Below are 23,522 nucleotides of genomic sequence, written 5' to 3' on the forward strand. Positions count from 1 at the left end.
GAGCTCCTGCTGGGACCATATAGTTGGGGTCAGGAGGGAATTGTACCCCATGGTCGGACTAGTCCAGACTGGGGGGGTATTTGTCTTCTTCTGTAGCAGGGGCACGGCCTCTGCTTGGGATTTCTTGAGTGTCCATCACCAACCTGTTACAGGAGCAGGACGCTGGCTGCGGTGGTCCCCCTGCTTCACCGGGGCAGGGGGAGGGGATGTCTTGTGTTTTGTCTCGGGGTTGCTGGTCGTTTTACTAAGAGATGATAACCACGATGGGTTCGGACAGGCCTGATGCTGCCTTAGGCAGGGGGGTGGACTAGATGCGACCCCTGGACCTCCCTCCCCGCCTGACTTTTATTTTCCCTCTGATGGGGTGACACTATCCTTGGGGGCAGGGAGGAGTTTTAGACGCTGCGGTCAGATTTACACAGCCTTGTGGGGTGGGGGGGGCTCTGCCTTCCTCTGTCGCAGGGACGCTGCTCTGCCTGGGGTCTCTCCATCTCCAGCTTACAGTAACACGGCAGCAGGACATGACTGCGGGAAACTTTCTCACTCCGCGAGTTTCCACTCCAGCGCTGTAGGGCGGGAAGAGAAGTCTCCATCCTTGGAGGTTTTGAAGACGGGGTAGACAAAGCTGCAGCTGGGACGGTGTAGGCGGAGCAGGGGGGCTGCACTGGATGGGATCTCCGACTCTCTGCTTGGCTGCCCTGGTCCCCCCACCCCGCGAGTGCCCGTGCCCGCGGGGCTTGCAGGCTGGGTCCCCGCCCGGGGCTCCGTCCCCCTCCTGCCGCCGGGCCGGGCCGGGCTCCCTCCCCGCGGAGGGCGGGCGGAGGCGGAGGCGGAGGCAGGCGGCCCTGCCCGCTCGGCTGCTCCGGCCCCGCATTCCTGAGCGCGCCGCGAGCGCAACAAAGGAGCGCGGGGCGCGGGCCGGACCGGGACCGGGGCCGGGGCCGGCCGGGCCCCGCTTCCCCGCCCCGCACCCGGCACCCCGCACTTGGCGGAGCTGCGGGGAGACGAGACGAGACGGGCCGGGGTCTTGCAAGGGGGACATTGCGGGGTCCAAGGGGTCTGCGGCATTGCAAAGAGGAGATCGGGGTAGTGCAAAGTGGAGATTGGGGGCTTAAGGGGGTCTGTGGCATTGCAAGGGGGAGATTGGGGGGTCCAGGGGGACTGGGGCATTGCAAAGGGGAGATTGGAGGTTCGGGGGGTCTGGAGTAGTGCAAGGGGGAGATCGGGGGGGGTTCAAGGGGTCGGGGGCATTGTAAAAAGGAGATTGGGGTACTGCAAGGGGGAGATTGGGGAGTTCAGGGGGTCTGGGGCATTGTAAAGGGGAGAGCAGGGCATTGCAAGGGAGAGATTGGGAGGGTTCAAGGGGTCTAGGGCATTGCAAAGGGGTTTGGGGGCTTCAAGGGGTCTGGGGCATTGTAAAGGGGAGATCGGAGCATTGCAAGGGGGGTCGGGAGGGGGGCTTCAAGGGGCGATTAGGGTCTTGCAAGGGAGAGATTGAGGGCTTCAAGGGGTCTGGGGCATTGTAAAAGGGAGATTGGGGTAGTGCAAGGGGGAGGCTGGGGGGTTCAAGGGGTCTGGGGCATTGCAAAGAGGAGATCGGGGCATTGCAAGGGGGAGATCAGGGTCTTGCAAGGGGGAATTGGGGGATTCAAGGGGCTTGGGGCATTGCAAAGGGGATTGGGGGCTTCAGGGAGTCTGGGGCATTGTAAAGGGGAGATCGGAGCATTGCAAGGGGGGTCAGGAGGGGGGCTTCAAGGGGCCCTTGGCATTGCAAAGGGAGATCAGAACATTGCAAGGGGGAGATTGGCGGGGTCAAGGGGAGATTGGGGCATTGCAAAGGGGTGCCTGGGGTGCGTGCAGGAAAGGGGGGATCCGTCTGGCTCCTGGCAGGGCATGATGGCCCCTGGGCGGTGGGCGCTGCTGTGTCTGCTGCTGGCGCTGGCCCTGGGCCTGTCCCCAGGTGCCCGTGGGGCTCAGCTCAACGCCACCCCGGCCCCTGAGCGCTGCAAGCGGGTGGCACCCTGCGAGCGCCTGCACTACAACGCCTGCCTGGGCTCCACGCTGCCCTACGCCGCCACCTCTACGCTGCTGGCCGGAGACTCGGGCTCACAGGAAGAGGCACACGGGAAGCTGCTGCTCTGGTCCGGTAAGGGGCAGGAGGGGTCGGAGGAAGCCCTGGGGGAATTGGGTGCAGCCTCTGCCAGGGGTGCCCTGGCCTGGCCTCCCTGGGTACTCAGTGCAGCTGGTGTCCTCCACGCACAACCAGGCCGTGTCAGGATAACAGCCTGCTACTGCTGGGGCCACCCTGCACTTGGGGGGCCGATGAAGCTGAGTTTGGTGCCCCCTTGGCCAGCTCGGGCCCTTGGCTAGGCTGTGGCAGGGGCCCCAGGGAGGGAGGAAATGCCGTTACGGGCAGGATGGATGGAGGCCGCTGCATCCCCCCAGCCGCTCGCAGCCAAATGCAAAGCAAAAAGTTGCTCTTTGTCTGCTCAGGCCGGGCCCAGTCCCACGCTGGGTTTGCTCAGCTGCCGGCAGGGCCGAGCTGGGGGCTGCTCATCTCCGCGTCAGAGGCCTTTGCTTTTCCCTGGGAAATGCACGTTCCCCGGGGGCAGCTGGACTGGGACAGCCCCCACCCTCCCCCCGTCGCTCTCTGGGAGCTAAAGGAGGGAAGAGGCAGCAAGTTTTGGGGCTTGGGGTTGCTTCTCCAGCCCTCACTGGGAGGACATGTGCTGCCCGCTGGTCACTGCCCCTGGGAAGGAGCTGGGGGTGAGGGGACACAGATGGGAAGGAGTTGGGGGTGTTGAATGAGCGGGCTCAGGGTCCAGGTGTCTGAAGGGATCAGCGATGGGTGACGGTCCCTTTCCTCCGGTGCTGGGCCTGCTCCACATCGATTGTTACCAAAAAATAAAGTGCCTGGTCTCAATCCGGCACCAGGAAAACCCCACTTTGGCACTGCCAGGCTTCCTTGTCCTGAATGGGCCGTGGCATCTGAACTCCCCCCAGCAGCGATGGGGAAAAGACCCCTCCCAGGGCCGGTCTGCTGGTATCTGGGATGTGCCTGGCACATGGGATATGGATAACGTTGCTTCTGGCCTACCTGGCAGGTGTCCCTGTGATAAGTTCACTGGCCCAGCATTCGCCTGGCGTTCTCCTGTTATGGGGAGGATTCACGAAGCCGGTGGTAAATGCAGAGCTAGGCAGAAGGGAGCACAGGGACTCGGAGCCCGCTGCACCGGGTGGCTTGGGCTCACGCGACATGCAGCAAGGTTATGCCACGGGCACAGGCTGCCATAAAAAGGGGGGCACGTTTTCTCTCTTGCTGCAAAGAAAAGGATGCAGACCAGTGGCTTGGAGTTACAGCAAAGGGTGTTTAGATGGGATCTAAACTTAGGAAAAACTTCTTCATGGTTAGAGCAGGGAGGCGGGGAAGAGAGGCCCAGGGAAGCTGTGGACTTTCCATCACCAGAGAGGTTCAAGGAGAGGGTGGACAGCCGCTGGTCGGGGGTGGGCTAGGTGCAGCAATGCCTGTACTCTGCTGTGGGTACATCCCAGGCTTCTGGGCTTTGCTGGTTGCCCCCTCCCCAACTTTCTGCTCCACGTGTCAGGGTGTTTTTAAGCCTTCCTCAGAGTCATTATATATTGGCTGCAGCCCAGGCTGGATGGGGACTGGCCTGTGCCAATGCTTCTGCTGGCACCAACCCCAAAGGGTCCTGGCTAGAGGGTCTTGCCCCTGCACTCAGGGTCAGACTGGCAACATATTTGGGGTCAGGTGGGAATTTTTCCCCTGGATCAAATTGGTACAGACTGCAGGGGGTTTGCCTTCCTCTATAGCGGGGAACACAGCCTCTATCTGGGATTTCTTAAGCATATATTAACCTTTTCTAGAAGCCAGATGTTGGCTGTTGTGGTTCCCCTGCTTTACCTGGGGCAGGTTCAGGTGCTGTCTTGTGTTTTGTGTCAGGATTGACAGTAGTTTTGCTAAGAGGATAAATCCTGGGTTTGTCTGGTATGGTTTGGACAGGGGGTTGGGCTGGATGTGACCTCTGGAGCTCCCTTCCAGCTCCACTTCTCTAGGATTTTGTGCTTCCTGGATCCCCCATGCAAGAGGCCAGTGGAGGGGGCCCAGCAGCCCCTGTGATGTGCTTTGAATCCCAGCTGTAGATGGGAAGGGTTTCCCACCATTAGCCTTGTGCAGCCGTCACAGGGGACAGAGAGAACCGGCTTCAACAAGGGATGAGACCCGTTCATGGAGAACCAGGCCATGGGGAGCTATGTCCTCTGACTCACTACTCATCACTGGTGCATGGCGGGGTCTGACAGGGGATGAATCGCTCTAGACACGCTCTGGGCATAGACTCCAGGTGTCAAAGACACAGCCCATGAGCTGGAGGTGGCCTGCAGAGCTGTGTCCTCTGGCCTGTGAGCAGTTGACACAGCCCTGTGCATCCCATCCGGGCCCGCACTACTAATCCAACCAACGGGTTGGGATGAGTGTGATGTCCTGGCTCTAAAGCATCTGCTATAGTCACCATTGGAGACTGGCAGCCGGGCTGCATGGCCCCTCGCTGTCACCTGGCCTGGTGCTGGTGATGCTTGGGTGAGTGGAGCTGACACACCTGTTGAGAGCACAAGCAGTGTCAAACCGGGTCAGGCTAACGGGCCATGTAGCCCGGTCTCTGACAGTGGCAGGCGTGGATGCTATATGGGGAGGGCAATGAACTGGGTATCTCTCTGGAGTGGTAATATGACTGGTGAGGAGAGGCAGAGGGAACCAGGCTGATTTAGTCTTCAGGAGAGAAGACTGAGACGGGATTGAATAGCAGCCTTCAAGTCCCTGCAGGGGGTTGCAAAGAGGATGGAGCTGGACTGTTCTCAGAACAAGGAGCAATGGGCTCCAGTTGCAGCAAGGGAAGTTGAGTTGGATATTAGGAAAAACTCTCACTAGGAGGGTGGTGAAGCAGTGGAACGAGTTACCTAGAGAGGTGGTGGCATCTTCATCCTTAGAGGTTTTGAAGACCTGGCTACACAAAGCTGTGTCTGGGATGCTGTAGATGGGGCTGGTCCTGCTTGGAGCAGGGGGTTGGACTGGAAGTGACCTCCTGAGGTCCCCACGACCCGCATTGTCCATGATGCTATAATCTGTCCCCTGTTAAATACCATCCCTGGCATGCACCATTTATTGGGTTACAGATGCCAGAGGAAACATTTCCAACCCTCCTGTTCAATAGCCACAAATAGATCTATGGTCCATGAATGTTTCCAGGCCGCTCTCTGCCCCCATCCCCTCCTGTGGTGGTGAATTCCACAAGCTAAGCGCGCTGCCTAACCCATGCTGGGTTCTGCTCTGAGCCGTGTCTAACTTGTCTTTTGTTCCCTACGTGTAGGCTTGACTTCAGCACAAAGCCAGCGGGCTCGCTGGGCCTCTCCTGGGGTTTGCAGGGAGAACTCGCCTCCATAGAAGTTGCTACTGATTGCTCAGGGAAGGGTAGGGGAGGCAGGCGCAGGGGCGTACATACCTGGTCCTTCTCCGGACCACTGTCAGCGGGGCTTTTCCTGAGCCCACTGGCGATGACTTAAGTCATCTTCCATTGAAGAGACTAGAGAATCTCCCGTTGGTTTCAGCGCGAGCAGCATTAGAGCAACCCTGAGCAAATGCAGAGCCCCTGGGCCAAACTGCTCCAGTGATGACGGGCCTTCCCAGAAGACCTGTTGGGCTCTGGAGGCCGTGACCTCCGTTGAATCGTCAGTCCGTTGCAGCAGAGCAGGCCACGGCATGTGCTGACACTTGATCAGTGGCCAACGCAGCATTTGCAGCTGCCTGGACAGGACCCAGCCCTGCCTCTGGGGTCTTTCCCAGCATGTGGGAAAGAGTGGAAGGGGAAGGTGCCTGCCCAAGCCCCTGTAGATGGAGGGATCCCTGTTGGGAAGCAGAGATGTGTAGGGGGCTCCGTGTTTCCACGCCATTGCAGGGGGTCAGGGCGAGGCCTGGCTCAGTGCATCAGGCGCTGCCTGCTATCCCAACAATGCATCGCACAGCCTGGGGCCTGTCAGTGCAGAGGGAAGATGGGCCCTTTCCAAGGGGACCTCCTTCCTGGCTTCCCTCTCTGTCTGGAGCTGGTGGCAGGGACACAGCTCCAGCCCCTGCTTTGGTACGGGGCCCTGGGGAGCCAGTGCAAGGCATGTAAAAGCCCTCTCTGGTCCAGCACCTAGGCACCAGCATGCAGGCATCCACCTGTCCGGGGTGGGGGTTTGTAACGGGCCAGCTGGATCATAGCCTGCAGTGCTGGTGGGGGGCACTTTGGGGGAGTCGGTACGGGCAGGCTGCGTGGAGGACATCTGGGTGCCAGGGGCAGAGGGCTGCGTGTGTCTGGCCGCAGTGCCTGAAGACATCCTCCAGCTCAGTTCCCCGTGACGTAACGTTTCATAGAATTGGGGGGTTTTGTCCCCTGGTGAATATGAGTTTTGTCACTGTTTTCTTGTAAGTGCAGGTGCCTGGGTTTGAGGAGAAAGAGAGACTCAGAGAGCTGGGCAGGGTGAGAAGGTCCCAGGGTGGATGGGGGAAAAAAGCTATGGTCCCAGAGAGGACAGATAAAGCCCAAGTGAGCACAGAAGGACCGGGAGGGCACCATGAAGATGAGCTGCTTCGGAGCAGAGTCGTCTTGTGCTGCTGGAGACCTCGGCAGCGCTGTGATCCCACCTCTTTCAAGGAGCTGCCCCAGAAGCAGGAGTGCTACGGGTCCCCGGGGAAGCCAGGGCCAGGGTCTCAAAGCCAGAGGCTGCCCCTTGGGAAGCAGTGCCAGGGCTCCTCTCAGGAGGCGCAGACTGAATACGGCTGCTTCTTGGGGGGGTCCCAAGGAAGCGCGTCCCCTCCCTCGTGAAAGGAGCATTGATCCCGGGGCAGGAGCGTCTGTACACTGCTCTGGTGCGTGCAACATGTTCGCCTTTCCTTCTGACTTCCAACAGCAGATCTGAGAGCGCGTGATGAGCACCAGGTGACCAGGGGAAGCCTCTTCCCCTTGTGCAGGTGGGGAAACTGAGTCCCAGAGCAGAGCTGGAAGAGCTGGGGTCCTAATTTCTAACTCTCAGCACTTTCTGCCACTGAAACCTGCTCCCTGCCCGTAGCTCAGGAAAGAGCCCTGAAGTCCTGACTCCAGGATCCTGCTTCAGCCAAGCGGCCGTGCCTTCCCTGTGGTAGACCGTGCAGGGTGGGTGACCTCTTGTTGTGGTGCATTTCCTCTAGGAAGGGCTGGTTGTGGTGGGGCTGCGTGTGCAGAGGACTTGGGTCCTCACCTGTGGCTCTTGGGTGACTGTTGCTGCTAGTTCGGGGCCAGCTGGTAGGTCTTTGTCTTAACAAGATCTGCGTTTGCTTTGGAAAAGGCATCGAAGCAGAGCTTCACTGGGGTGTCGGAGCCTCCCGGGACTCACTACCTCTGGCAACAGCAAAACATGGGTATCTTGTGGCTGCACCTACTAGATCCGTGGCTTGGAGCCACCGTATGTTACTAAAACCACTGTCCCCAGGTGTTGGCATCAGAAAGGACCTTGCAGTCATCTCAGCTGAGCTGCACAGGTCAGAAAAGCCTCCCCCAGTGATTTCTGTAGCAAGCCCTTCGCTTTGCTCTTACAAAGACATCTATGCAAAGGCTTCCAATGACGGCGAGTCTCCGCTGCCCTTCGGTAAGGTGTCCACCCTTACTGTTAAATGGTTGCATCTTCTTTCCTTTTGAGTCTGACACAATCTCACTTCGGTTTCCAGCCACTGGAAGACGTACTGCCTCTGTCCAGTGGATGAAAGAGCCAGCTGCCTTCAGGAATCGCCTTTTCCTTTGGGCTGTGGTTGAGTCATCTTGTGACCTTCCCTTTGGCCGGCTATGCAGACTGAGTGTCTTCAGGCTCTTGCTGCTGGGCACGGTTTCCTGACCTCAAATCATCCCCGGCAGAACAGCAGAATTCGGAAATTAGGCCCCAAGTTAGGTCTCACCCTGGGCCTGGCCCCTCGCTTCTCCATCCATAGGCACCTCTTCTCTTCCTGGCATCTTCCCAGGTGTCCTGCATTTGAGTTGAGATGATTGTGGCTAAGCCTGATCTGCACTTTCCTCCAGTCCTTTCTGTCTGGATCTTATCTGGTGCCCAGTTGCTCCATGCTCCCAGCACGGATATATCTGGCTCATCTCTGCGTAGCCAGTCTCTCCAACTTTCTGGTCTCCAAAGCTCAGTCTGTCTTGCCAAATCCATGTCTGTTAGGAATTACGGAGACTCAGGAAGGTGAGACTCAATGGTGAAATCAGGGGCTACGTCTTGATCCATATGGACAGGATGGCTTTGCTTTACATCCAAGATTCTGCTGCCTGTTTTGGTGTAATAAACCCGTCGGTCTCAGGACCTCACGTGCTTTGGGAATAAAGTCCTGGTAGGACTGAAGTTGGGTGGGCATCTGTTATAAGTCACCAGACCTGACTAGGGAACAGAGGGAACTGCAGCTTAAACTTTCTGTAGCATATAGGAGGAACAAGTGTGTAAGCACTGGAGATTTCAACAAGGGTGGGGGGCATTTATTGGCTCCCAGTCACAAAAAGGTCTTCAGAAAGTTGAAAAATAATACGTGGTTTTTTAACACAGCACCTTGCACTCAACATGCAGCAGCTCCTAGATGAGGGACAGAAAATCACTGCCCTAAAAATGGGTGAGCACAAGGTTGCATTTATCTTGTGTAACAAGAAAATGGCACCAAGGGGTAAGGCATGTACTTGGCACTTTAAAAAAGGCAGTTTCCCTGAGCTTTTGGCACTCACTAGCATGACTGGGGGCACTACATATCCAGTGGGAAATGTTGATGAACATGTATGACCAAAAAGTCTCAGGTCTGCGGACACAACAAAGTTATACTGGGCGTCCTGTCTGAGCGGAGAGGTGGGAGTGGTAATAAAGTAAATACAGGAATGGACAGGAAAAATGAAAATACATGGGAATTAATGTTACAAGTTTAAAACATAGGCAACCGATAAGGGAAGTTAAATGGATCAGTGAAATACCAGTGGCTAATACAGTTACAGATTATTAAAAAAATATGTTAAGAACAAAAAAAAGATTTGTTTTAGGTGCATTGCTAGATGTAGGTGGCAAAGCTGTGAATGGTGATACAGAGTGTGCCCTTGGTGCCAAGAAGGGTAATGGCATCCTGGGCTGCATTGGTAGGAGCATTGCCAGGGAAGTGATTCTTCCCCTCTATTTGGCACTGGGGAGGCCACATCTGGAGTCCTGTGTCCAGTTGTGGGCCCCACTACAGAAAGGATGTGGACACGTTGGAGAGAGTCTAGTGCAGGGCAATGAAAATGGTTGAGGGGCTGGAGGATAGGATTTGTGCAGAGAGGCTGAGGGAACTGGGCTGATTTAGTCTGCAGAAGAGAAGACTGAGCGGGGATTTGATAGCAGCCTTCAGGTACCTGCAGGGTGGGTCCAAAGAGGATGGAGCTGGACCGCTGTCTGTAGTGGCAGATGACAGAACAAGGAGCAATGGTTTCAATTTGCAGCAAGGGAAGTTGAATTTTAATATTAGGAAAAACTGTCTCACAAGTAGGATAAAAGCACTGGAACAGGTGACTCAGAAAGGTGGTGCACTGTCCCTTCCTGGAGGTTTTGAAGACCTGTCTAGACAAAGCCTCAGCTGAGATGATGTAGTTGGAGCTGGTCCTGCTTGGAGCAGGGGTTGGACTAGATGTGACCTCCTGAGCTCCCTTCCAACCCTCATTTTCTGTGGTTCTGTGAAACGATCACGAGGTATTACGGTTCTGTGTCTGGAAGTAGCCATCCCATATAACACGGTGGATAGAATTGAAATGTTGCTGCCTGTAGCACTGGAGAACATACAGCATTATTTGCTAAAACAAAATCAGCTGGCCTGGATAATTTGTACCCAAGACTCTCAAGAGAACGAGCTGTGGACCTCTCTAAACCCCAAAATGTTCAACAAATCCTATGTTTTGGGAAAGTGGGAAAATGCCAAAGTTTGGAAGACTGCCAGCATCATTCCAGTCATTTGAAAAGGGGAAAAACAAAGACCCAGGTAACTGTGGCCCAGTTCACCTGATGCTGATCCCAGATAAAATCAGGGAATGGAGCATTTGAGACTCCATAAACAAAGAATTAGAGCCTAAAAATATAACGAGAGCTAATCAGCTTGGTCGTGTGGAAGGTAGGTCTTGTCAAACAACGCGGGTCTGGCTGATGGACTGTGCTGATAACCTGGGCCTGGATTCCTCCCAGGCGCTCGACTTTGCACCATGTGATCCTTTGGTTTCTGGAACAAGCGGGGCACTGATTAGACAGCTTGAAACCTGGCTCGTTGACAGACATCCCCATGGAGCAGCTAACCAGGAGGTCGCAGCATACGGGACGGTTTCCAGCCAGGTTCGCCAGCCGTCAGCTGTTTAAATATTATCAGTAATCTCGGTGATGCCTCAAAAGCTTTGCCGGAAAAGTTGGCGGGTGACTCCGAGAGTGTTTTGGGGAGGGAGACGTGTCACCGTTGAGAGCGATCTGAACCACAGGGTTAAAGGTTATAACCCAGCACAACATATTCGGATACCACCAAGCTCGAAGATGCGTGTCCAGGACCCAGCAGTGCAGGGTATACGTACAAGATGAGAGCTCATTGTGAGAAGCAGAGACTCGCGGAAGGCCTCGGTGGCTCTTGTGAGTGAGCATCCTGCAGAAGCTGTCAGGAGGTGGTAAGCAGAAAGAGATGGTGTGATCCTTGGCTGTATGAAAAAGGGACTTCTGGAGAAGTAAGGAAGGGGTCTTGCCTCTGGTCACAGCCCTGCTACAAGGCCTGTGCTAGAGCACCATGTCCGGGACTGGACTGTAACTGGGAGAGGAGTGCGGACCTAGTGGACACTGGCATCCACCTTATTGTGGACTCGGGCGCTGCAGGCAGCTAATCCATGTGGGAGGGAGACCTGGGGTCTCTTCTGTCTTGCTGACAAAGATATAGCAAGGTCCAGTGGCTGGAAGCCGCAATCAGACAAGTTCAGCTTGGGAAGACAGCACCAGTTCCTAACCAGGAGAGCGCGTGGCTAATTGGACCGGGCAAGCCAGGGGGTTGGGGAGCTTGCCGTTGCTTGGTGGCTTGCAAAATTCAGCCGCATGCTTCAGCTGACACCCGTAGGGTCAGGTAGGACGGCTGCCCTCCCCAGGGATCCTTGCCCTGGGTGGCTGCAGAGTGCCAGCTGCTCCAAAAGCAATCAACACAGCTGGATGGGCCAGACTGTACCCTGGAGCTGCCTGGCTGGTGGGTCTCGCTCACCGGTGGGGACAGGAAGGAATTGCCTTTCTGGTCAGACTAGATCACGCTCACCTGCTGGGCTTATCAGACCAGCTGTGCTGCTACAACTCCAGCTCCTCAGACACATTGTGGATGTTGGTGGTCCCTGGTTTCTCTGGTGCTCTGTAACCCACAGGCTCCTCGGGCCGGAGTGCTTTTGTCTAGATAAAGTATTGGGTGTCTGGGTGACTTGGAGCAGCTGGTGATGCACAGAGGTCGGGATAGAGGCTGCCCTGATCCCTGTCAGATGTCATCTATGAATTGCCTCCTTCTCCATTCACAGTCATAGAAAGTGAGGGTTGGGAGGGAGCTCAGGTCACATCTAGTCCAACCCCTGCTCCAAGCAGGACCAGCCCCAACTACATCATCCCAGCCAAGGCTTTGTCTACCCAGGTCTTCAAAACCTCCAGGGATGGAGAGTCCACCACCTCTCTGGGTGACCCGTTCCAGTGTTTCACCGCCCTCCTCGTGAGAAAATTCTTCCTACTATCCAACTTCAACCTCCCTTGCTGCAATGTGAGCCCATTGCTCCTTGTCCTGTCATCTGCCCCCACTGAGAGCAGTCCAGCTCCATCCTCTTTGCAACCCCCTGCAGGGAGGTGAAGGCTGCTATTCAATCCCCTTGGTCTTCTTCAGACTAAATCAGCCCAGTTCCCTCAGCCTCTCCTCACAAGTCCTGTCCCCCAGCCCCTGAACCATTTTCATTGCCCTCCCCTGGACTCTCTCCAATGTCTCCACATCCTTTCTGTAGTTGGGGGCCAAAAAGTGAACACAGGACTCCAGATGTGGCCTCCCCAGTGCTGAATAGAGGGGAAGCATCACTGCCCCTGACCTACTGGCAATACTCCTACCAACACAGCCCAGGATGCTGGCAGCCTTCTTGGCGCTAAGGGCACACTGCTGGCTCCTGTTCAGCTCCTTGTCCCCTGTCACCCCCAGGTCCTTTTCTGCAGAGCTGCTGCCCAGCCCGTCACCCCCAGCCTGCACCGGTGCATGGGATTGCTCCCTCCTAAGTGCAGGACTTTGCACTTGTCCTTGTTGAACCTCACGAGATTTCTTTTGGCCCAATCCTCCAGTTTGTCCAGGTCACTCTGAATCCTAGCCCTGCCCTCCAGAATATCTACTGCTCCCCCAAGCTTGGTGTCATCTGCAGACTTGCTGAGGTTGCCCTGCATCCCATCCGCCAGGTCATTGATGAAGACGTTGAACAAAACTGGCCCCATAACCGACCCCTTGGGCACTCCACTTGATACTGGATGCCAACTAGACATCAAGCCATGGATGAGCCTAATGCTCCAGCCAGTTTTCTGTCCACCTTACAGTCTTTTCATCCAGCTTGTGCTTCCTTAGCTTACCTGCAAGGATATTGTGGGCAGCTGTATCAAAAGCCTTGTTAAGGCCAAGGTACACCATATACACTCACAGGGCTCGTCCGGGATTTGAACCCGGGACCTCTCGCACCCGAAGCGAGAATCATACCCCTAGACCAACGAGCCACTTTTCTCTATTTGTGCTCTTCCCCAAGTAAGGTATATGTATTATTTGGGGGAAGGGGGGCTGTATATAGTTTGCACATAGTTATAGTATTTAAAAGCCGGCTGTTCTCGGTGTCCTGAAATCCTCAGGCTGAGACCTGACCTTTGTGGTGCCACGTAGCAGGGGGGTTGGGCTCATGGGGCAGAATTTGGGGTCATTTAGGCCAGCGGCTTTGGAGACAGCTCCTTCCCCGCACCGGCTATTGGTGGATTTGCCTGTTTGTGTTGTGGTCAGGCTGGGGTTTGGGATTTTTCAGCCCCAGCTCTGCCTCAGGGTGCGACTACGATCCCATCCCCCAAGCTGATTGCACCATGTGGAAGTGCCCCAAGTGGCTTGTGTGTGCTTCTGCCCCCGAGACATGGCTGTTCCCTGATCTGGTTTACCAGTGATGCACCTGGATGTGGCCCTGGGCTGCCCTGGGCAGGGTGAGAGCTGCAGGAATCCTGTCTGTGAGAAGCAAAATGGGGAGGTTTTTGTCTTGGAGGGGCAAGACCCTCCAGGCAGGACCCATGGGTTTGAATCCCAGCAGGAGCAGTGGTCCAGTTGCCATCCCCAGCCTGGGCTGCAGCCTCTTAGCAAGGCTTAAAACCCCTCTGACACAGATAGTCTCCGATGCAGCATCACCAGGCACATTATGCTCAGATGCTCCCATCACTCAATTATCAGGGGGCTTTGTTGGCATGAGCCTGTTTGGGGCAAACGGGGACTTCCTGGCACTGCTCTGCATCTGATGTGAGGTGCCACGGTGAGACCCCAGGTTCCTGGTGCCCGTGCGGTAGCTGTTATACCACGCTCCCCTCGCAGAGCTGGGTGAAGGACTCACGCTTCCTTTCCAGGCAAGGAGGAACGCCCTCTCCATGCCTTCTCCATGGACAGAAACCTAGAGAAGCCGGGCTGGGGTAAACCTCGTCCAGTCCAGCCCCGTGCTCAGGGCAGGCTCACCCCCATCTAACGCAGCCTGGACAAGTGTCTGTCTGCCTGGTTGCAGGGCTATAAGGGTGTAGAGGGGAAGGCGGAGATAATTAGAGGCTGAGAAGGGGCAGAGGGGAAGGATGCATGTGGAAGTTGCAGTGTTCACAAGTCCTTTCCCGTGAAACACCCTTCTCGTGTTCCTGCCACGGCCCCCAGCCCTCACCTACTGCCCCAGTATCCTCCAGCCACTCGCTGGCTGCTCTCGGGCTGCTGGGGTCATTGCAAAGCCTGCATCGAGCGGGCCGCTCCTTCCTGCGTCGGAGCTGGCGGCCGTGGCAGGACTAGACGTGTCCCGGCAGGGACTCCAGGGTGAGTCAGCTGCAGGGTCCCCTCCTCTTTGGGGCTGGTTCAAACCTCTGGTGCATCCTGGGATTGCATCGATGATGCCAGGAGACATGCGGGGCGAGGCAGAGCTGTCTGCCCAGGCGGGCAGCAGGCAAGCTGCTCCCAGCCGCGGCGGCAAGGTGAACTGATGCAGAGGGAGCTGTCTCGGTGCCACCCAGCTCTGCCCAGCCCCAGCAAATCGCTGGGTCTCGGGCTGGAAGCTGAGTCTTGAATAAAGAGCAGGGAAGCAGCTTCAGTCTGTCCCCCCCATTAGAAAAAGGAGGCTCAAGGCAGCTTAGTCCTTTCCATGCCACCCTATTGCAAGGAGGGATGGCAAACCATTGAGCCCAGGGGCTGCTCCTGGGAGCAGATCCTGTCCCTGCCACGTGGCCAGGAGCTGGAAGGTAAAGGTGTTGGGCCTGGCGGGGAAGGTGCCAGCCCTCCAGTGCCTTAGGAAGAGCTCTCACCTTTCCCAGCCTTGGAGCCGGGGACAGGAGAGACCACTGGAGACCTCCCTGCCCTTCTTTTGTATTCGTTTCTTTTTTTTAAGAAGCCTTTTAAGTGTTAATGATGGAGCTAGTTCAGTGCCCTGAGCAACTTCCCATACCCTGTCCTCCTCCCTCTTGGTGTTAATAGTCCCTCAATGCAAGGATGATCTCTGCCACGGCTCATTGATGGGTCTTGAGGTGACTCCTTGAGCCGCAGACCCGTCCGCAGGAGCTGCGGGTCTTTCTGCAGGGGAGAGTGGGCTGCAAGCTGGGCTTTCTCTCTTTTTTTCTTCCTCTGCTTTTTCTTCTCTGCTTTCCCTCCAAGCAGGCTGCTGCTGGGCTGAGGTTAGGATGCCCGTGGGGTCGGTCGGCAGCCAGCTCCTCCCAGCTCTGGACGTCCACACCCGTTTTCTTGAGGTCTGCCTTCAGCGTGTCCTTGTCGCGTTTCCTCCGGCCACCGCGTGAACTGAGCTGGGAGCAGAGCGCTTGTTTTAGGACGGGGAGTCCGGCATCTCTATGCAACATCTAGTCCCGTTCTGCAAACACGCACACGTGGGCTGGAGGTTCGAGGCCTGGTCTGGTCACGGTGGCCTGTCTCCTTCCTCTATAGACAACATCAGATGCCCTGAGTGACACTAATGATGATCCCTTGGTGATCTCCCAAACAGTTGTCAGGCCCAAACGGTCTTCTGTGTCTTGCCATCAGCCAGTGCCCGAGGGCTCTGCTTTTCCTGGGTGAATCCTGCACACACCCTTTCATTCAGTCCCTGGAGAGACTTGGACAGTGCAAAAGTGCTAATCCCTCATGCCGTACGTGGCAAGGGGGGCCGCTGTCTGGAGCATACCCCCCACCCCGCTGCAAGGACCGTGATCCTTTCCTGCAGCCGGGGGATGTTCCTAGCATTGCATGGGGCACGTTGCATGATCGGGTGCTTTGCTGAGGTAGTGGGCTGAGCCAAGCACCCCCAGCCCTAGCCTCACCCAGCCTCACCTTGGGGCCTGCTCAGGACCGTGGGAGGCCGATGCAGCACTGACCTCTAGCGGCTGCTCGATCCCATTAAGACTTACTCTTCTCGAGCTGGTTTTCAACAAAAAAGAGCTTTTTTGGACCTAAAACGGGTGCAAATTTCCAGGTGTTTTTTTTTTCCATGGGGAGGTTTGCAAACCAAATATTTGTAATAGTGGCTTTTTTCAGGGATGGGGAAAAGCCCTGTTTCCTCTCTTGGCTGTTTTCATAGGGAAAGTTAAACGAGGTTCGTTTTTAAGTCAATGCGGGTGAGAGGGGATGAACTTTCCCCACGAAACACCACGATTCTTTTCAAATTAAAAAATATATATATCAACTTTAAACTTTTCATCGAAAATTAGCAATGAAGCCGGGGGCAGGGAAAGGCTTTTTCCTTTGATGTTTCTCCCAGAATCTGCCTCCTTGTTTTCCCACTGGTTGTAGTGGCCTGTTGCAGCCCCCCGGAGCTGAATTGTCTGGCTTTAGCCTCGAGGTTCTCGCGAGGAGGGTGGTGCAGCACTGGGACGGGGTGCCCAGAGAGGTGGTGGACTCGCCATCCTTGGAGGTTTTTAAGGCCTGGCTTGACAAAGCCTTGGCTGGGATGATGGAGGCAGGCAGTGTCACACCAGGTGTCTGTTGCAGTCCCAGTCATCAAGCCAAGGGTCGGGGCGGTGTCGTGCTCAGGGCGGATGGGGGTCAGAGCCAGGAGGTTCGAACATGGATGGTAGCAAGGCTGGGACCAAACGGGCAAGGCAGAGGTCCCGGGTTGTCGCTGGGACAAATCCAAGGGGAAGTAGGAGTGGTTTTATAGTCCTCATGCCAAGGGCTCAGGATTCCCATAGCTTCCTCCTGGTCACCTAACTCCCCACCTCTTTCCTCGTGGGTTGGGGCTGGTGCCTGGCCACCTGCCTCGTGGTCGTCCAGACTTTCCTCTGCCTGCTTTCTTGGCTGCTCTGGGTTCAAATCCTAGTGGTCCTAATCCTGTGGGCTCAGCTGGGAATCTGCTCTGGTTTCTATTGGGGAGCTGGGAATTGCTAATGGACTTGTCCTGTTTTGCTCTGATGATGCAGCCCCTGGCGCCCCGGAGCGTTGCCATTGGTTGAGGTCCCGACGTGCTACAGCTGCACAAAAAGTACCGTATTTATTTGCATACCACACGCCCCAAAAGGAGACCCGCAGCTTGTCTGGGGAAGGCAGAAAGTTATCCAAGCTGTTCAAAATCAATCTCCTTGTTTAAGAGACCCCTCCCCACCTCCAGTTTTCACTCACTAATTTGTGGGGAAAAGGGGAGTGTGGTAGGCAAATAAATAAGGTAAGCAGAGAAGAGCCTCGTGGGAACACGGATGAGGAGGCATATTTGTGAGGGGGGGAAACAGCTGTGGTATCTGGGAACTTGGGATGCATTAACCCCGTCGTGCCTGTGCCCCCCACTCCTATCCTGACGGCAGCCCCCGCGCTGGTTCACTTCCCGGTGCCATCCATTAAAACTGGTCCCCAAACTGCTTCTTTCTCTCTGGGGGGCAGGGACAGGGTGGTTACCTGGTGCAACCACCAGGGGGCACCATGCTGTACCACCCCAGCTGACCTGTTTCCTCCCCCCGGGCAGGTCTAAGGAATGCCCCGCGCTGCTGGGACGTGATCCAGCCCCTGCTCTGCGCCGTCTACATGCCCAAGTGTGAGGACGGCAAGGTGGAGCTGCCCAGCCAGACCCTGTGCCAGGCCACCCGCGGGCCCTGCACCATCGTGGAGCGGGAGCGGGGCTGGCCCGACTTCCTCAAGTGCGGTCTGGACCGGTTCCCAGAAGGCTGCCCGGTAAGGAGATGCCAACCCCTGGGCACATGCCAGCACACCTCACCTGCCCAGTGCTGACCATCCCACCCTGCCCTGATGCGTCCACCGAGCCATGGGGGCAGCAGAGTCGGGCTGGCAGGGTCTCAAGAGGCCACGTCTAATCCAGCTCCTTGCTCCCATCTGAACCATCCTAGAGAAAGGCATGTCCAGGGGTGGAGTGCAGTCGCATCCCCCTTTGATTTCTGTTTCCCCAAACTTGAAAACCAGCTGCCTGGGAGGGGTAGAAGCATTTCTATTCAGGCAGTGGGGAACCATTAACTTTGGTTCATTGTCATCTCCCCGATTCCTGCTAATCTCTTGCCACTCCGTAGGTATTAACAACCCTCTCTCCTTTTTAACTGTCTTGATGTTTCACTAATCAAACTATCTTTTCTTCTGTAATGCTGCTGTCTGTTAGCCCTTCCTAGTAATGTCTCTCTTCTATTTCACAGTCCTGCAGGCTGTTTCTAGCCCTAATTAAAAACCTTAACTCAGGCGTGGTCATATGAACTCATGGGTAAAAATGACTGACAGTGAAGCATTGGAGGTATGGTCAAGATGCCCGAGAAGGCTAGATTTTGTTTTATGAAACTGAACAAGAGATGTTCATTTAACTATGATGACTACAGGCCTAATGCCACACAATATCTTTTGACTGTTTTTCACTGTATGTGTTGTGGGGTTTTTTAAACTTTACATATACTCTTGCAAATGAGTGCATGTTCCAATGGTTATATTTGGTTTTGCTTTGACCTTAAACTAAATAATATAGAGCTGCTTCCCTTGCATATTAGTAAAGCTTCTAGTTTCTCTTTAACTGGAGAAAAATAGGTGCCATGTTACATGTGATGAAGTGCCACACCATCTGCAACCCCCCTTTTCAAGATCCTACATCTGCCCCTGGGTGTATGTCACCTGCTTTTATAAGTGATGGGGAGTCCCGAGTCCCCTGGAGAACCTGCTCCAGCACTGAGCTGCCCTCAAAGGGACAAAGACCTCCCTGATATCCAAACTCAACCTCCCTCATTGCAAGTTGAGCCCATGGCTCCTTGTCCTGTCCTCTGTGGCCACAAGAGCAGACCATCGCTGCCTTCTATACAACCATCCTTTATGTCTTTTGAAGATGGTCCAGACCCTCCCCAGTTGTCTCCAGCCTTGCTAACCCTTTATCCTCACCTCTCTCTCCATCTGCCCCCCAGAACGAGGTGCAGAACATCAAGTTCAACAGCTCAGGACAGTGCGAGGCGCCGCTGGTGCGGACGGACAACCCCAAGAGCTGGTACGAGGATGTGGAGGGCTGCGGCATCCAGTGCCAGAACCCACTCTTCACTGAGTGGGAGCACCACGAGATGCACGTCTACATCGCGGCCTTCAGCTCTGTCACGATCTTCTGCACCTTCTTCACCCTGGTGAGTGCCAGGGCTGGGAGAGGATGCCCAGGGTTGTTGGTCTTGGGAGGGGACTAGATGGGGTGATGGGGAGTATGCCCTGGTGGCTGGTTGGAGCTGGTGCTGCCTCTACTCCAGAGCACAGGGCAATTGTCATATTTTATCACCTACAACATACACTTCCCACCCAAAAACCAGCTGCTGGACATTTTCATGCACATTACATGCAGGACATCTATTTCTGCCATTTCAGGGAGCAGAAGCAGGCTCTGCTCCCTCACTGCTGCTACTCCGTTACTTACTACAAACGAAGATCTTAGTTCCTCCATTCTGTCTTTTGAAAATGTGTGGATTATATCCTGGGGCGTGTTGTATGTGAGGAATACGGTATATTGCCCCAGCCCTTCTGCTGACCCCTGTCTCCCGTTTTTGGCTCCCCTTCCCCTGCTCCCCCCCAGGCCACATTTGTCGCCGACTGGAAGAACTCAAACCGCTACCCAGCCGTCATCCTCTTCTACGTCAACGCCTGCTTCTTCGTGGGCAGCATCGGCTGGCTGGCCCAATTCATGGACGGGGCCCGCGGTGAGATTGTGTGCCGGGCCGATGGGACCATGAGGCTGGGTGAGCCCACGTAAGTACCCCTGCCCCTGATCCTCCTTCATTCTGCGTGGTGTTGCCCTCGTGGGGGTGCTGTGCACACCCATCCCATGGGCATATTCCAGGCAGTGTCAAGGCAGGGGGAGACCAGCGGTACTGGGGATCTGGGCACAGCCCCCAGTGAGACCAGAGCATGGCTCTGGGGTGCTCTAGGCTGCTTTACCACCTCAGTCCAGCAGGGGGTACTCTGGCTGCTGCCATATGCTGGGCTGGATACCATACTTTATTCATAGATTCATAGATGCTAGGGTCGGAAGGGACCTCAATAGATCATCGAGTCCGACCCCCTGCATAGGCAGGAAAGAGTGCTGGGTCTAGATGACCCCAGCTAGATGCTTATCAAACCTCCTCTTGAAGACCCCCAGGGTAGGGGAGAGCACCACCTCCCTTGGGAGCCCGTTCCAGACCTTGGCCACTCGAACTGTGAAGAAGTTCTTCCTAATGTCCAATCTAAATCTGCTCTCTGCTAGCTTGTGGCCATTGTTTCTTGTAACCCCCGGGGGCGCCTTGGTGAATAAATCCTCACCAATTCCCTTCTCTGCCCCTGTGATGAACTTATAGACAGCCACAATGTCGCCTCTCAACCTTCTCTTGCGGAGGCTGAAAAGGTCCAGGTTCTCTAGTCTCTCCTCGTAGGGCTTGGTCTGCAGGCCCTTAACCATACGAGTGGCCCTTCTCTGGACCCTCTCCAGGTTATCCGCATCCTTCTTGAAGTGTGGCGCTCAGAATTGCACGCAGTACTCCAACTGCGGTCTGACCAGCGCCCGATAGAGATTATTGAGTACAACGCTCCCCTTTCCCCCAAAAAACAGCTGTGGAAATTGGTGTGTGTATTATATGTGAGAAATATGGTAAGGGCAGGTTCTACCGCTTACCTGGTGAAATGGGGCATAAAATCTGCAGCCATCTCCAGGGAGCAAAACGATGAACAGGCTCAGCTCCCTCTCTGCAGCTGCTCATTTACTTCCTGCAAGGAAAGATCTTTCTTTCCTTCCTTCTGCCTTTCAAAAGCAAGGTGTGTGTTAGATTCTGGGGTGCGTCATATACAAGGAAAGATGGTATATCTGCAAGGAACCAATCTCAGTGGAGTGGGGCATGGAGACGGACCCCCCACCCCCGTCCTTTCCTTATAGGGCTCATTGACATCTCCCCCTCCCCTCCAGCTCTAACGAGACACTGTCCTGCGTGATCATCTTTGTCATCGTCTACTACTCACTGATGTCGGGCGTGATCTGGTTCGTCATGCTGACCTATGCCTGGCATACCTCCTTCAAGGCCCTGGGCACCACCTACCAGCCACTGGTGGGCAAGACCTCCTACTTCCACCTGGTCACCTGGTCCATCCCCTTCGTCCTCACCGTCGCCATCCTAGCTGTGGCACAGGTATGGGACAGCTGACCCACTCCCCTGCTGACCTCTCTGCCCTGCCTGGGTAGCAGGGACCTTTCCCAGGCTTCCCCAGTGCCTCTAGCAGCTCTTGGCAGGGTGCTCTGCAGCCTCTTCAGCTGCTGGATGCCTACATGCTCCCATTTTGCAATCTGTGCCATTCCTGGTAAACAAAGGAGACCAAGTGGGAGGACGAACTGTGTGCAAACCTGCCTGTTGCTGCAGCTACCTCCTTTTGAAAGCCCCTCCTACCCCAGGAGGGTCGTGGTCCCTCCTGCCACGACGGCAGACGGCCATGTGCCCACTGCGTAAGCAGGACCAGGGGTGACTATGGAAATCATGGCAGGCTTGCTACAAAACTAGCAGTGTCTGGTCTCGCTTCTCCCCTACACACTGGCTCGGTTGCCGCCCTCTCATAGGTGGGCTCAGTGTTCTCCAGCTCCTCGTGCCCCCCGCTCCCATTTCATGCCTTTCCTGCACCAGTGTGCTGCCGGGTGCCTCCTCTCCATCTCCAAGGAGACACCCCAGGGCCGTTCCCACCCCCTCCCAGTGCCAGGGGTACCTACCAAACCTGGGCATCTCATAGGGTGGATCCTTTGCCCCACGGCCCTGCACAAGGCCCCCGTGTGCTGACAGCCCGGCCTGCGCTCCGGAGACCTCCAGCTCAGGGGGAAGAGTCTTGGGGGAGCTTCTTCTCTCCCCCCACCAACTCCCCTGGTGCAGGGGAAGGACTGAGCCCAATGACTCTGCTCCCTACCAGGTGGACGGCGACTCTGTCAGTGGCATCTGCTTTGTGGGATACAAGAACTATCGCTACCGGGCTGGCTTTGTGCTGGCCCCCATCGGCCTGGTGCTCATCGTAGGGGGCTATTTCCTCATCAGAGGTGGGTGCGTGGCAACCTGGGGGGGCAAGGGGAGTTGAACATGGTCCCTACAATGCCAAAGCAGGGGACTCTTAAGGCCTGAGCTCCGGGAGGAGATCCCTGAGCGGGCAGCTATAGTAGGTTGTTATCCTAGTATGTGAATGAGCCACTAGAGAGAGACAACGGGCAGCAACCAGGACCATCCAGAGCGGTGCCAGGTCTGGCATGGGAGCATCCCAAGGGAGGGCCAGGAGGGGGCCTGTCCCCATCGCCTTACTATAGCAGAGACGTCCCAGAGCCTCGCCCCAGGGCTCAGCCAATAAGAGCCAGTTCAGGCACAGCAGGTTCTCTACTCTGATTGGCTAAGCCCATGGGTGCTGGAGTCGGGCTGCTGTGTGCGAGTGGGTGAGACCTGCTTGCCCTTCCCCGCTCCACGGCCCCGGGGCTTGAGCCTCTGCTGGCCCCCCACCCCACCCAGCCTGACCTTGCCCCCATCTCCCACTCCAGGTGTCATGACTCTGTTCTCCATCAAAAGCAACCACCCCGGGCTGCTGAGCGAGAAGGCGGCCAGCAAGATCAATGAGACCATGCTGCGGCTGGGTGAGTGGCGGACCGAGGGTGGCTGCCCCGGGCAGGGGTCTTCCAGAGCCGCCAGCAGAGCAGGCACAGGTTGGGGTAGGAGATGCCCAGGGAGCCCAGCCTGGCTGAGCCCTGGGCTTCAAAAGACCCCAGCAAGGGGGTGTTAGCCCGGGGCTTCACCCCAGTGCAGGTGAGAAGTGGTATCTCTTTCATGGTGCCAGGGTTGCCCTGCTCCACCCCAGAAGTGGCTGCACTGAGCTGCAGCCAGCGATCCCTGGGCACAGGTCACCCAGGTGGTGAAAGGTGCAAGAACAACCAATGCAACGCTCGAATGAGACCCCGGGGAGAAACATGTGCCCTTGTTTTCCCCCCACACCCCCTCGCTGCCTGGTCTCAGCTTAAGTGACCCACCTGCCCTCCCGTCACAGGCATCTTCGGCTTCCTGGCCTTTGGCTTCGTCTTCATCACCTTCGGCTGCCACTTCTACGACTTCTTCAACCAGGCCGAGTGGGAGCGCAGCTTCCGGGAGTACGTGCTGTAAGTCAAAAGAGCCCAGGCCCACCCGCCACATGGAGATCCCAGGGCCGCTGCTCCGGGAAGGCTGTAGTGCATTGCTAGCCAGGGAGAAGTCACCTGGGAGGGAGCTCCAGAGGTCACATCCAGTCCAACCCCTGCCTGGGGCAGGATCGGGCCTGTCCAAACCAGCCCAGACAAACCCATTGTCCAGCCTCTGAGCAACACGACAGTCACCCCTGACACTGCACAAGAGCTTCCACCCGAACCTGCCACAGGCAAAGCAGGGGGACCGCGGCAGCCAGCGTCCTGCTTCTGTAAAGGTTGTTAATATAGGCTCAAGAGGTCCCAGGAAGAGAGAGAGCCATGCCCGCACTACAGAGGATGACAAAGACCACCCCCCCAATCCATACCAATCTGACCGTAGCGTAAAATTCCTTCCTGACCCCAAATATGATATCAGTTTGGCCCTGAGTAGAAGGGCAAGACCCTTTAGCCAGCAACCTCTAGGTTTAAGTCCCTGTAGGAGCACTGGCACAGCCCAGTTGCCATCCCCCCAGCACCAGTGCCTCTGGGAAAAGTTTAAAAACACCCTGACACATGTAGCAGCAGAAAGGGAAAAATTTCCCTCCTAGCCCCATGCAGCAACCGGCAAAGCCC

General features: G+C 56.1%; 1 protein-coding gene and 1 non-coding gene across 2 annotated transcripts in view; one reads left to right on the forward strand and one right to left on the reverse strand.

Moving 5' to 3' along the window:
- Window positions 1-1,827: 1,827 nt before the first annotated feature.
- SMO (smoothened, frizzled class receptor) overlaps window positions 1,828-23,522 on the forward strand; it is a 28,228-nt gene continuing 6,533 nt past the window's right edge. The window contains exons 1-8 of the mRNA XM_014607586.3: window positions 1,828-2,146; window positions 17,253-17,458; window positions 18,676-18,885; window positions 19,323-19,495; window positions 20,685-20,904; window positions 21,668-21,791; window positions 22,278-22,370; window positions 22,778-22,886. Of these exons, the coding sequence (XP_014463072.1) occupies window positions 1,894-2,146; window positions 17,253-17,458; window positions 18,676-18,885; window positions 19,323-19,495; window positions 20,685-20,904; window positions 21,668-21,791; window positions 22,278-22,370; window positions 22,778-22,886 (1,388 nt within the window). The 5' untranslated portion in view covers window positions 1,828-1,893. The remainder of the gene's footprint in view (window positions 2,147-17,252; window positions 17,459-18,675; window positions 18,886-19,322; window positions 19,496-20,684; window positions 20,905-21,667; window positions 21,792-22,277; window positions 22,371-22,777; window positions 22,887-23,522) is intronic.
- TRNAP-CGG (transfer RNA proline (anticodon CGG)) lies at window positions 12,745-12,816 on the reverse strand. Its single transcript has one exon. It is a non-coding gene; the product is annotated as a tRNA-Pro (tRNA).

The sequence above is a fragment of the Alligator mississippiensis genome, chromosome 4 (assembly GCF_030867095.1).
Source record: "Alligator mississippiensis isolate rAllMis1 chromosome 4, rAllMis1, whole genome shotgun sequence".
NCBI classification, from domain to species: Eukaryota; Metazoa; Chordata; order Crocodylia; family Alligatoridae; genus Alligator; species Alligator mississippiensis.